This window comes from Spea bombifrons, chromosome 1 (assembly GCF_027358695.1).
Source record: "Spea bombifrons isolate aSpeBom1 chromosome 1, aSpeBom1.2.pri, whole genome shotgun sequence".
Classification (NCBI taxonomy): Eukaryota; Metazoa; Chordata; class Amphibia; order Anura; family Pelobatidae; genus Spea; species Spea bombifrons.
In genome coordinates, this window is record NC_071087.1 from 6,028,192 (window position 1) to 6,041,249 (window position 13,058).

The 13,058-nt window shown below is 44.4% G+C and overlaps 1 protein-coding gene across 2 annotated transcripts in view; it reads left to right on the forward strand.

Annotated features, from left to right (window-relative positions):
• The window catches only part of ATRN (attractin), a 53,400-nt gene that overhangs the window by 24,895 nt on the left and 15,447 nt on the right, over window positions 1-13,058 (forward strand). For both annotated transcript variants that reach the window (XM_053458113.1, XM_053458112.1), the window contains exons 25-26: window positions 10,562-10,623; window positions 11,161-11,239. In XM_053458113.1, the coding sequence (XP_053314088.1) occupies window positions 10,562-10,623; window positions 11,161-11,239 (141 nt within the window). The remainder of the gene's footprint in view (window positions 1-10,561; window positions 10,624-11,160; window positions 11,240-13,058) is intronic.

Genomic DNA, 13,058 nt, shown 5'->3' on the forward strand with positions numbered 1-13,058 from the left:
GCTCTATCTGAACTAGTAGAGTGGCTGAGTCTTAATCACTCAGCACGACACCCTGACTAATGAAAGTCTATGGAGCAACAAAGGTTATTACCGTATGCTGCGCTGGGGGGGGGTCTGCTATTACCATATGCTGCGGCTCCGCTGGGGGGCCGCTATGTTGCCGAATGCCGCGCAGGGGGAGGGGTTATGTTGCCGAATGCTGCAACTGCGCAGGGGGCCGCTATGTTGCCGAATGCTGCGCAGGGGGAGGGGCTATGTTGCCGAATGCTGCGCGGGGGAGGGGCTATGTTGCCAAACGCGCGGGGGAGGGGCTATGTTGCCAAACGCTGCGCGGGGGGAGGGGCTATAGTGCTATGTGCAACTCTGGGGTTTATGCTCAAGAGGAAGAAAAACAAATCGGCGCTCTTCCGCTTTAAATATTTCTCTGGTGAATATATATATATATATATATATAATTCAGCTCCTTTAACGTTGTGCACTCCCCCGAGTCTCGCTCCCCCGAGTCTCACTCACCCGAGTGAACACGTGTTTGGGGCTTTGCTTGTTGAGATTTAGAACCTCTCTGCCCGCAGAAATGTTTGATGTTGGGCCAAATGGCCACGAGAGGCCAAACGCGGAGCAGTCTGCAGAAACTTGGTCTCAAACTTCTCCGTCAATCCGCTTTTTATCCGTGTGGCCGTCGGGCACGCAGGGGCTTTTACTTTGGTTCGGGGGATTTCGGTTCGGGGGATTTTCCCATTTGGAAAATAAATTGGTTGTCTCTCTCCGCAGTCGGCTTTATTTTGTGTGTTTAAGGTCTTTTTGGGCTGCTTTTCTGCTTTTATTTGTTTTGCTGATTGTTGCAGCTCCCTCTTCGCCTGTCTTTTTTTTCTGTATGAAAATATCCTTAATCAGACGGAGAATCCCCTCCTCCGCTGGGCTCGGCGCTGTGCGTTTCCCGTATGTCTGCCGAGCAGTCACAATGTAACCGATGACGTCTCTGTGACATGATTTCTCCGTGCCGTCTGATCGCAAGCTACAAGTCGGAGGAGGGGCTTTGGACTCCGCAGGGGCGGGGCTTAACAAGGAGGATGGCGGGAGCACCATTTAAATGTTTGCGCAGTGTTCTTTATGCCCTCGAAACGTCTGTTTGCAGATCTTGTTCAATATGCAATAAATAGTTTCTCACCGTTGCGTGTTATCCATGTTTGCACCGGGATTCCTTTGTTTAATCCTTATTGGATTGGAGGAATGGGGGAGGGGCTGTCTCAGTGGCTCCTCCCTTTTTGTGGAAGTGCTCCGGGAGGCAAGATATATCGTGGACGGATTGGTGGAGAAAGAAGATTGTCTGCGCCGCTCTTTCTCCGTCTACATTATTCTGGCCTCTTGGAGCACTTCTGCAAATGGGCGGGGCCACAAGTAACACCCTCTCCAATCGGGTGCAGTGGGTGTGCCTGGAGCCTCTTCTTTTTGTGGAGCGGATAACGGGGGGGGGTTGCTGGAGCCAACGATGAGTCTGAAACGCTTTCCGCAGCCAGACGCAAACTTCATAAAAGCAGCCGATTAACCCTTCGTGGTTTCCCTCTCCCGGCGGCTGCCGTTGCTTTCTCGTTACCGCCTCCTGCCTCCCTCGGCGTGATTTTCACACCAAACCCGTTAAATTCGTCGTCTTTCAGCGCGTTTGTCTCCTTTCTGTTTTTAGAACTGTAGCGGGGCGCTGCGTCATCTCTAAACGTAACTCTTCCCGTAATATGTATTCACAGAGAGGTTCGTGGCGGGTCTAGGAGAGCTCGGGGGTCTCTCTGCCGTGAAACCATAATAAGACCAGCGGGGGCTGCTGGTTCCTTTCTGAGCTTCTTCCGTTACCGGCAGGGGCTGCGAAGCCGGGACTCCGGGGCAGCTGCCGGAAAGCGGGGGTCTGCTTTACAGCTCTCGGGACCGGCCTCTTGGTCATTAGGCACTTCTTATGTTTATTTACCCTTCCTTTGTAAATACGTTATTCCAGTGAGATTGGGAATTAACCCCCCCCGGTACATAAAGATCTTCCTTTTTTTACCCTCCTGTATATATTCTATATATCCCCAGCCCCCCCCCGTTCTATAAATACCCGCGCGGCGGTGTGAGGTTTGGTCGGGATGTTTGTCGGCTTCCGAGGAACACAGAGCGAGCTGTGAAGGAATGAATCCCGGGTCTGTGCTCGTGCCGTGCCTGGGGCCCCGGTGGGAAAGCAGCCGGCCCCCCGACGTCTCTGTAAACACGGGTCGGAAAGGCGATGTCGGGTATGCGGGCACGGATATTGCAACGATATTACTAAGAACACTTTGTTTTTATGAGCCCGGACTCGCCCGTCGTACTCGCTATTAGTATCTCTATCTCTGAGTGCCGCTGAACAGGTTGATAAACAGGTATTTAGATCCAATGTCGTCATTTAAAAAAATACTTGTTTTTGCTGTGATTTCTTTGTATTTCCACGTTCTGCATGTTTGAGTCATAAACAGCTTGTTTTAAATCATACGGTCAACTCTGTCCGCAGATCTGGAGGCTGCCGTAGCCATCAGGAGGGGTCTCGGTTCCGTTCCAAACACCACACTGAGCTGATGCTTTATGGCAATGCTAATGAAGTCCTTCCCCATAGACCCTCATTAGCGGGAGAGTCCCACTGGGCGAGAGATATTCTGTTTATTTCAATGCATTATATTATCGCTTGGTGTGTTTATCTGATATGTTGGGTCTCAATAAGAGTCCAAAGTATATAAAGAAAGCTCGAAAAAACCTTTTGAGACAAAAAGACACTATTTTTAAAACAATTTTTGGATGATATTACGATCAAAAAGAAAAAAACCCATACTCGAGTCTGAGTTTGGTGAAGCTCCACCATGTTTAGTTTGCGTTCTGCGCTGTGTCGGCGTTTGCCGGTATGTAATGTACGTTCGGCACTTAAGTTTCTTCAAATGTTAACCCTTTCACCACACACCGGTTCCGATCGTTTCTTTCACGTGCCGCGTAGTTCTAGTTTTCCTTTTAAAGTATTGATTTATGGCAGTTGTGACAGCGGCCGCGGTGACTGTAGCTTGATTTATCAAGTCGGTATATATTTTTTTTTAATGAAATAAGATATATTTTTTTTAAGTGTTCTTTTTTTATATTATTGCTGTACCTGTTTATTTACTCAGAATATCTGAGAAATATTTGTGACTTTTTTTGTCGGTTTTCGAACTATCGCAGTACCTGCTTATTTATTATCGGAGTGCCTGCTTATTTATTATCGGAGTGCCTGCTTATTTATTATCGGAGTGCCTGCTTATTTATTATCGGAGTGCCTGCTTATTTATTATCGGAGTGCCTGCTTATTTATTATCGGAGTGCCTGCTTATTTATCATCGGAGTGCCTGCTTATTTATCATCGGAGTGCCTGCTTATTTATTATCGGAGTGCCTGCTTATTTATTATCGGAGTGCCTGCTTATTTATTATCGCAGTACCTGCTTATTTATTATCGGAGTGCCTGCTTATTTATTATCGGAGTGCCTGCTTATTTATTATCGGAGTGCCTGCTTATTTATTATCGGAGTGCCTGCTTATTTATTATCGGAGTGCCTGCTTATTTATCATCGGAGTGCCTGCTTATTTATCATCGGAGTGCCTGCTTATTTATTATCGGAGTGCCTGCTTATTTATTATCGGAGTGCCTGCTTATTTATTATCGGAGTGCCTGCTTATTTATTATCGGAGTGCCTGCTTATTTATTATCGGAGTGCCTGCTTATTTATTATCGGAGTGCCTGCTTATTTATTATCGGAGTGCCTGCTTATTTATTATCGGAGTGCCTGCTTATTTATTATCGGAGTGCCTGCTTATTTATTATCGGAGTGCCTGCTTATTTATTATCGGAGTGCCTGCTTATTTATCGGAGTGCCTGCTTATTTATTATCGGAGTGCCTGCTTATTTATTATCGGAGTGCCTGCTTATTTATTATCGGAGTGCCTGCTTATTTAATCAAGAAGAGAGGAAAAAAAACTCACATTTTTCTTTGAATTATCCCAGTAGCTTAATTACTCAAAGAATCACATTTTTTGAGGTTTTTTTAACTTTCAAACAGCTTTTTTTGTGGTATATATTCTATATAAGCTATTTTTTTTTAAAATTTTTTATGGTATACTTTCATATCTTTTTTTTTTGTTATGGTATACATTCTTTCATACCGGCTTTTTATTTATTTAATTTTCTAAATACTTTTAAACGTTTTTATCTTAACTTCTTCTACCTGCCCTTTTTCCTCTAAGGGTTTTCATTTTTTTTATTTTTTTTGTGAGGGGGCGCTGATTTTTGCAGCTTTTCTGAGACCCCTTCTCTCTCGTTTGAGACATTTGTCGGGGGGGGGGGCTTGTGACAGGAGCTGGAATGCAAATGAATTTGTTTTTCATCACTTCAGTTTATTAGTGTAAATAATTGCTGCCAGATTTCTGCCGCTCCACGCCGTGGCCCGGGGGCCGGGAGGCTCGACTCTCCTCCTGCTGGAATCGGGGTGGAGGGAGCGATGCTTCCAAACGCGAAACAGATGCTTCCTTCCCAGCTATTCCTGCTGATTTCTTTGGCAGCGATCGGCGATGGTTTTTTTTTATTTTTTTTTTTTTTCGGACTGTTTCCTGCTTTTTCAGAATGTAGAATATTTTGGAAAACTCCATTCGGAATGTTCCTGAAAACAGGCATTTTTTGAGGAAGAAGACGGCGTTTCTAGCAGACTCTTCGTCGGTTGGGTGCTTGCCGGAGGTAACCGTGTTATAAGCGGGCGTCTGTTACATACGGGGGGGGTTCTTTATATCGCGTGTCAGACCCTGAGAGTCGGGGAGGATGGGATTACGCCGCCCGCCTTTTTACCTTTTTTGTAATTTCTAGGAGAAGTTCCAATACGTGCTGTTTTTTTTATGTTACAGAGTTTTTGTTATTTTTTAGTTGAAAGGTTTTTATACTTTTTTTATTTTGTATATTTTGAGGCTACCCAAAAAGTTTAATTTGTTTGTAACTTTTATGTATTGTCTGCGTTTCCTTTAAACATTTCAGATGTTGTGGTTAACTTTTTCCTTGTGTGGAAGGAATTAGCTCTGTGTTAAGTTCCTTGTAGGACAGGTTAAAGATGAAGCCCTGCTATGTCAGTTGAGAGAGTAGCAGATGAGTGGAACAGCCTCCCAGTAGAAGTGGCAGAGGGTAATACAGTGAGGGGATTAAACGACTGCTTTTGAGGTTTGCGTCTTTACAGCAGGATAAAGGGACGGACTTGATGGGGGCCGAATGGGGCCGATCTGCCGGCGGGTTCTGTGTTTCTATGGAACAAAGTGTTTTCGCAGCGAGGCGCGGAGTGCGATCTTCTCTGTATATAAATGCTTGCATTGTGATGCAGCGAGAGGGAGAGTGCAAAACAAAACACTCTGTTATCAAGGAGACATTCAGAAGGAACGATCAGTTTAGCAAATTATTTCATTAAATCACCAGATGTACGTACAACAGTAATGTAAACCCCCCCCAGCGCTGTATACAGTAATATAACCCCCAGCGCTGTATACAGTAATATAACCCCCAGCGCTGTATACAGTAATATAACCCCCCAGCGCTGTATACAGTAATATAACCCCCCAGCGCTGTATACAGTAATATAACCCCCAGCACTGTATACAGTAATATAACCCCCCAGCACTGTATACAGTAATATAACCCCCCAGCGCTGTATACAGTAATATAACCCCCCAGCGCTGTATACAGTAATATAACCCCCCAGCGCTGTATACAGTAATATAACCCCCCAGCGCTGTATACAGTAATATAACCCCCAGCGCTGTATACAGTAATATAACCCCCAGCGCTGTATACAGTAATATAACCCCCAGCGCTGTATACAGTAATGTAACCCCCAGCGCTGTATACAGTAATATAACCCCCAGCGCTGTATACAGTAATATAACCCCCAGCGCTGTATACAGTAATATAACCCCCCAGCGCTGTATACAGTAATATACCCCCAGCGCTGTATACAGTAATATAACCCCCCCAGCACTGTATACAGTAATATAACCCCCAGTGCTGTATACAGTAATATAACCCCCAGCGCTGTATACAGTAATATACCCCAGCGCTGTATACAGTAATATAACCCCCCAGCGCTGTATACAGTAATATAACCCCCCAGCGCTGTATACAGTAATATAACCCCCCAGCGCTGTATACAGTAATATACCCCCCAGTGCTGTATACAGTAATATAACCCCCCAGCGCTGTATACAGTAATATAACCCCCCAGCGCTGTATACAGTAATATAACCCCCCAGCGCTGTATACAGTAATATAACCCCCAGCGCTGCATACAGTAATATAACCCCCCAGCGCTGTATACAGTAATATAACCCCCCAGCGCTGTATACAGTAATATAACCCCCAGCGCTGTATACAGTAATATAACCCCCAGCGCTGTATACAGTAATATAACCCCCAGCGCTGTATACAGTAATATAACCCCCAGCGCTGTATACAGTAATATAACCCCCAGCGCTGTATACAGTAATATAACCCCCAGCGCTGTATACAGTAATATAACCCCCAGCGCTGTATACAGTAATATAACCCCCAGCGCTGTATACAGTAATATAACCCCCAGCGCTGTATACAGTAATATAACCCCCAGCGCTGTATACAGTAATATAACCCCCCAGCGCTGTATACAGTAATATAACCCCCCAGCGCTGTGTACAGTAATGTAACCCCCCCGGTGCTGTATACAGTAATGTAACCCCCCGGCGCTGTATACAGTAATATAACCCCCAGCGCTGTATACAGTAATATACCCCCCAGCGCTGTATACAGTAATATAACCCCCCAGCGCTGTATACAGTAATATAACCCCCAGCGCTGTATACAGTAATATAACCCCCCAGCTCTGTATACAGTAATGTAACCCCCCCGGCGCTGTATACAGTTATGTAACCCCCGCGGCGCTGTATACAGTAATGCAACACCCCCCCCAGGCGCTGTATACAGTAATGTAACCCCCCCGCGCTGTATATAGTAATGTAACCCCCCCCCCGGCGCTGTATATAGTAATGTAACCCCCCCGGCGCTGTATATAGTAATGTAACCCCCCCCAACACTATTTATATAAATAATCTCATTTTGCCCAAATAAGCTCTCTTTATCTGCAGATCTAGGGCCGCCGTTGCTGTCAGTCATGTGATATTTTGGGTGACTTTCCCGGCTCAGACACCACACTGAGCTGATGCTTTATGGCAATGCTAATGAAGTCCGCTCCTCCATAGACTTTTAGTAGTCCGTGTCCTGCTGGGTGATTAAGACGGAGCCATTCTATTGTTTCCCGCAGGCAGTATGATAAGGAGTTTTTGTTTAGTAGATCGGGGATCAGATAACAGAGCGAGAGCAACGCAATATTTTTGAAAGCTTTTTATCTGATATCAGGAATAAACTCCCAGTGGTGGGAGGTGCGCTTCATGCACCTGCGCGACTGCTTAGCCCCTTTGTCTTCTCATTCATAACCCTTTTGTACGGTAATTGTAGAGAATCTCACCAGTCGGGTGTAACTGGCCTGTCTCGGAGCTCCCAGTGTCCCAAGGACCCCCTCGTTATAAGGCAATGTCGATGGGGTTCTGTGGGGGTCCTGGTGTGCTGTAGAGGGCACGTTCCTTGCGTTTGGGTGCCGCTCTCCGCATTGCCCTCGCCCCGCTCTATTATAATTACTGGGAGCGGAATGCAGGGAGACTGGTTCATGTTGGTAAATATTACAGCGGAACAGTTTTGAAATGTGCGATCGCGTTATACACGCCGGTTATTTGCCTGGAAAATGTACGGAATTCCGATTCTTAAAACTTTCCACCCCAGAAACCTCCTAGACCCAGAATTTTCTAATTGCCCCCAGAGCTTAATAGCTGCACGCACAGTGACTTGGACAGGGAGGTTGTGGCCCCCCAGGCCGCTCCAAAATTCTTGAAAAAGGGCCAGTCCCACTCTAACAGCCCACCAGCAGAACACTGTGGGGTCAAGTAATGAGATGTGAAGGAATGAAAATGAATGGGCGTGTAGGTGTATGCATGAGCGTGTATATATGTGCCAATGTGTGTTGTAGTTACTAGGGGCAAAAGGCAAGGGGCAGATGGGGCTTCTTGGCTTACCTGCCCCCCCCCAGGCCAGAAGATGCCGGTCCTCTCTTGAACTTGGCTGATATGTCAACTATACCTCCAGAGTATCACCCCCGCCCCCAGTCCGTTGGTAACGTAAAACAAACGAATGTGCTAATGGTGCCCTAAGCTGGTATGTTACTCACCCCCAGGTGTTGGGCTGCGATGGGTTTGGCGGCTTACGTTTCACCCCTTGGCCATTCATCGGATCAGAACCTTTTCGCAAGCAGCGCCGTGGATCGGAATGCCTGTAAAACTCCCTCAAACACAAACGTTTCTTTTTGGCCGGCTGCTTTTATATTAAATGCTGACGGGACGGAAATGTCATTCCGAAGGGCTTACGGACCCGGGGAGAGATCGGCCTCTCGGCTAACGCTGTTATTGGATCCGCTCTCCTGCGGTTTAACGCCGAGCTTCCCACATCTTAAAAACACCAAAAATAATAATTAAATAATAATCATAAATTCTAATTTTCTTCAATAATCCCCAAAACGAAGCCCTCGACATACCTGCTCACCAGTCTTGGGAGAGTTATGGATTCCCAGAATAGACGTGCTCCCGTAAGACCCCCCAAAATACCCCCCCACCGGCCTTAGGACTGGCCACATCCACACCATTATGACTGAGATGGGCTACTAGCCTGACTGTGACCCGGTGCAGCCAATGACCGATGTAAACAAATTCTGTGTAATTTAATTAAGTCCATTATTTAACCCCCTCCAGCCCAGGCCGAGCGGACGTGACCCGCGGCGTTCTCCTCCGTGCTGGACGTTGCGTGCCGGCCGGCTGACAGGCGTGTTTGTGTCCGGCTGTAATTCGATCGTTTCCTCGTCATCTTCATTAACGTTAAACCATAAACACAATTCCATTACTTCCGCTCGGTAACGTCACGCACGGAGGAGATTTAAAGGGGCCGTAACCACTCATGTTTTTGCCCCAATCTCGGCGTGAAGGGGCAGATTCTCGGGGGGGGGCGCACAGTTTGGGGGTGACTCCTTCCTATTCGCCCCCCCTGCTGGGGTCATACATAATACTCCCAGTCGGTGCTTTTGCTCCCAGTATGTTATGGTTGATATCCCTGCTTGAATGCAGGTGACTGAATTAAGTGTATTAACCCCTTCAGGACCGGGCTTTTGATACTAACGTGTCGCTAAAGGACCGCAGCCGTTTTTGTGTTTTCGCTATGTCTCTCTTCAACTGTAATTTCTCTCTCATCAATTAGTGCACCCCCCACACAAATCATATATTGTTTTTTTCAGCACAAGTAGGGCTTTCATTTGAAACCATATGAAGCTGGGTAGTACATTGTTTTGTTTGAAATAAACTGGAAAAAGTGGGGGGAAAATGAAAAAAACGCATTTTTTTTTCCCGTATACATACAAATTGTACACACATTGAACCAATGGGAAAAAATTATCCCAAATATATTCAATAAGTTGTCCTGATTTGGAAGCCACCCAATATGGCCAGGATTTTCATGTATTTTGACCGGTATATACGTTTTTAAAACATAATTTTTTTCAAATTTGGCATGGCAGTCTAATAACTGCAATAGTTGTCACGGATACTGATTATCCCCCCAAAATTATATGTTTATGAACAGTAGATAAGTCAAGGTGTACAACTAGGGTCATTTTGACACTTTTTTCAAACAGGGATTTTATCGCCAATTGCTGCAAAATTTTGAGGTATTTTTATATTTTTTTGTGTTTTTTGCATATGTTGCAATGTTGCAACACCAAATTGTGTTCCAACAAGGCCTCACATGCACGGTTCATGCATTTTTTGAGGAAGCTATGAAGCCCAAACTGGAGCATGCACAATTTTTTTTAGAAATTGGTTTACTGGGCCCATATCCCATTTGGGACATTTTGGAAGCCCCCACTGTAAATTACCCCATAAAAGTATATGTTTATGAACAGTAGACGAGTCAAGGTGCTCAACTAGGGTCATTTTGACAGTTTTCAGGCTTGTTAGTGACAGGTTTAGGCCACTGACATTGACCAGGGAGACCGATCAATAATCAGTGACTTAAAATATCACCGACAAGTGATCAGGTAATAATTATGTATTTTGTTTATTAATAATTTTTTTTCCACGCTTACCCAAGAATTACCCCAGGGGCTGCCATAATGGGGTTAATAATAATAATAATTAATAAATACGAAGGGCCAGGAGAAATCACTGATTTAACTATACACTGTACAGGGCCAGCTGTGCTCTTCCTGCAGCAGAAGCCGAAACCCAGCTCTCCGTTTAGTGAATAAGCCGTGATCCTGCGCTGCCGTGCTTTAAAGTGGGTTTAAATGATTCCACGCGCTCTCACTGTGAATGCACAGCGGTCTCTTTTTGATCTGTACAGATGGCTTTTGATTAGCGTTTAACCCCCGCCTGGCTTTGTGTTTCAGATTGCGTTCTCTCAGCACAGCAACTTTATGGACTTGGTACAGTTCTTTGTGACGTTTTTCAGGTGAGTTTTTTTTTTTTTAATCTTTTGGGAAGAAGCATAGATGGAATGTAACAAAGCTTTACTTTACTGAGAGGGTGGTAGATAAGTGGAACAGCCTCCCAGCAGAAGTGGTAGAGGGTAATACAGCGAGGGTATTTAAACATGCACGGGACGAGACCAACGACTGATTAAGGTTTGATTCTTTACAGCAGGAGAAGCGGGGGACTAGACGGGGGCCGGATGGGGCCGATCTGCCGGCAGGTTCTATGTTTCTATGAGCATAATAAACTGTACAGAGACAATGGAGCTCAGCCCAGGGTTGCCAGCGCTCACTTTTGGGTGAAAGATGGGGGAATTGTCAAACATTCTGCATTTTCTGTTCACGTGCTGCCCCCTAGTGGTTCCCACTACATATCACGGCTCCGCTTATTACATTGGTGGAATGCGGAGTCTGGCCGCTTGGGATGTATGAGCAGCGTATATTTCCATAGATCGTGAAACCCGCCTGCGATGCGTCTCCGTCTCGTGCTAACGCTCCCCGGCCTCTCGTTTTTACAGTTGTTTCCTCTCCTTGCTCCTCGTGGCCGCCGTCGTCTGGAAGATAAAACAAAGCTGCTGGGCGTCGAGGAGGCGAGAGGTAAGTCGAGTTTTACTTACAGTTTGATCAATTTTTACAGCTCTTGTATCGCAAAAAAGTTTTCAGGGACTTCGGATACCGTAGTCCAGATAATCCACACTATGTATGTGTATGTAATATATGTATGTGTGTTTGCGTGTGTTCCGTAACGGCTGTCTATTAACGTAGAATTGTCTTACATCTGATTCTTTTTTTTTTCCTCAGTGAATGTTATTTGCATAATAATAATAGAATCAGATTTTATTGCTTAATCTCCGATTTCCGCCGCTTTACATTCACAAGCTCCATGTTTGCCCGCTAGCGTTTCTGCGATTCTTCGTATCGATAATCAAACTCGTCCTGAATAACGAGGACGGGGCTCGCGGCCAACTTCTGATACTGCTTGCAGGCATCGTCCGCTTAACATGGATACGTTATATCCCTGTATATTCCTCATATTTATATACTCTCCGCCCATTTTTTTACCGCTTCTGCTGGGAAGCTGTTCGGCCTACCTACCACCCGCTAAGCGAAGCTTCCTTACATTACATTTCAGCCTCTGACCCTCTAGTTTTTGATTAGGGCCTCTTGTTCTAAAATTTCTCCCCCTTTGGATTAAACCTTCCAAATAACGTTACGAACGCAGAGAGATGAAAACATTCCGCTTCTCACCCCATCCCCCGCTTCGCGTTTCCATCTCCCCTCTCAGTATTTCATGTTTTGTACCTATGCCCAGCCTTTATAGATCCCTGGATTTAGCGAATGAATGTGAGCTGAGAATACTATAATATTTTGGAAGCCTTACCCCCCCCCCCCCGGGGTAACGGGGTGCTGAATAATTAAAACCCAGCAGTTTTTTTTCCGAAAGCCGGCGATTTATAATCTGTAATGTGTTATCTCTTGAGCGTCTCCCTTGTGAAACGCGTTGGAAGGGGTTGTCCACGCCGCGCGCCGGCCTTTATTAACGCGTGAAGGTGGGGTACGGGGAGAACTTTTACGCTAAGCTCCAAGTAATAACTTTTTAACAGGTTTGTTAATGAACTGGAAGCATGACGCTGAATGAACGATGTATATATAATTCATACATTTATACGCGGCTCGTTATGAAGCCAAACTTGGCTTAGTCTGTAGAGTTTAATTATAGATCGAGGAATCCTTAATATCCCTTTAATCATTTTTTTTTTTTTTTTTTATGGCTTCTAAAAATAGTCACTGGTTGTTTTTTCAGATGTTTAGCTGATTGCCTGTACATATAGGCATTTATATATATAATTTTTATTTATTTTTTTTTTTTTTTTGCAATTGTATTACAATAAATTTATTCAGATGAGAGGATATGGACACATTGTTTTTTTTAAAAAAAAAAAAAAATATTTTGCTTTATCCTAAATATCCCTTTAATAATTTTATTTTGTTGTTTTCTGAAAATATTAACTGGTTAGTTTTCCAGCTGTATACCGATTGCCTGTACACATCGCCTTTTTATTTATTTTATGACCATAAATTATTCAAATGATAGGATTAAATTTTTTATAATTTTTTGCACTTTTTAATTACAATAAATTTTTCAAATAAGATATGGACACACTTTCTTTTTTTTAATTTTGCTGTTTTATTATAATAAATGATTGAAATGATAAGATATGGACACATTGGCTTTTTAAAAATTTTTATTTTGCCTCAATTTTTTTTTATTTTGGTTTCTAAAAACGGTCACTCATTGGTTTTCCAGATGTTTCCGGATTGTCTGTACATGTTGGCTTTTTAATTTTTTTTTGCTTTTTAATTACTATAAATGATTCCAACAATAGAAAATGGACAGATTGGCTGTTTTGATTTT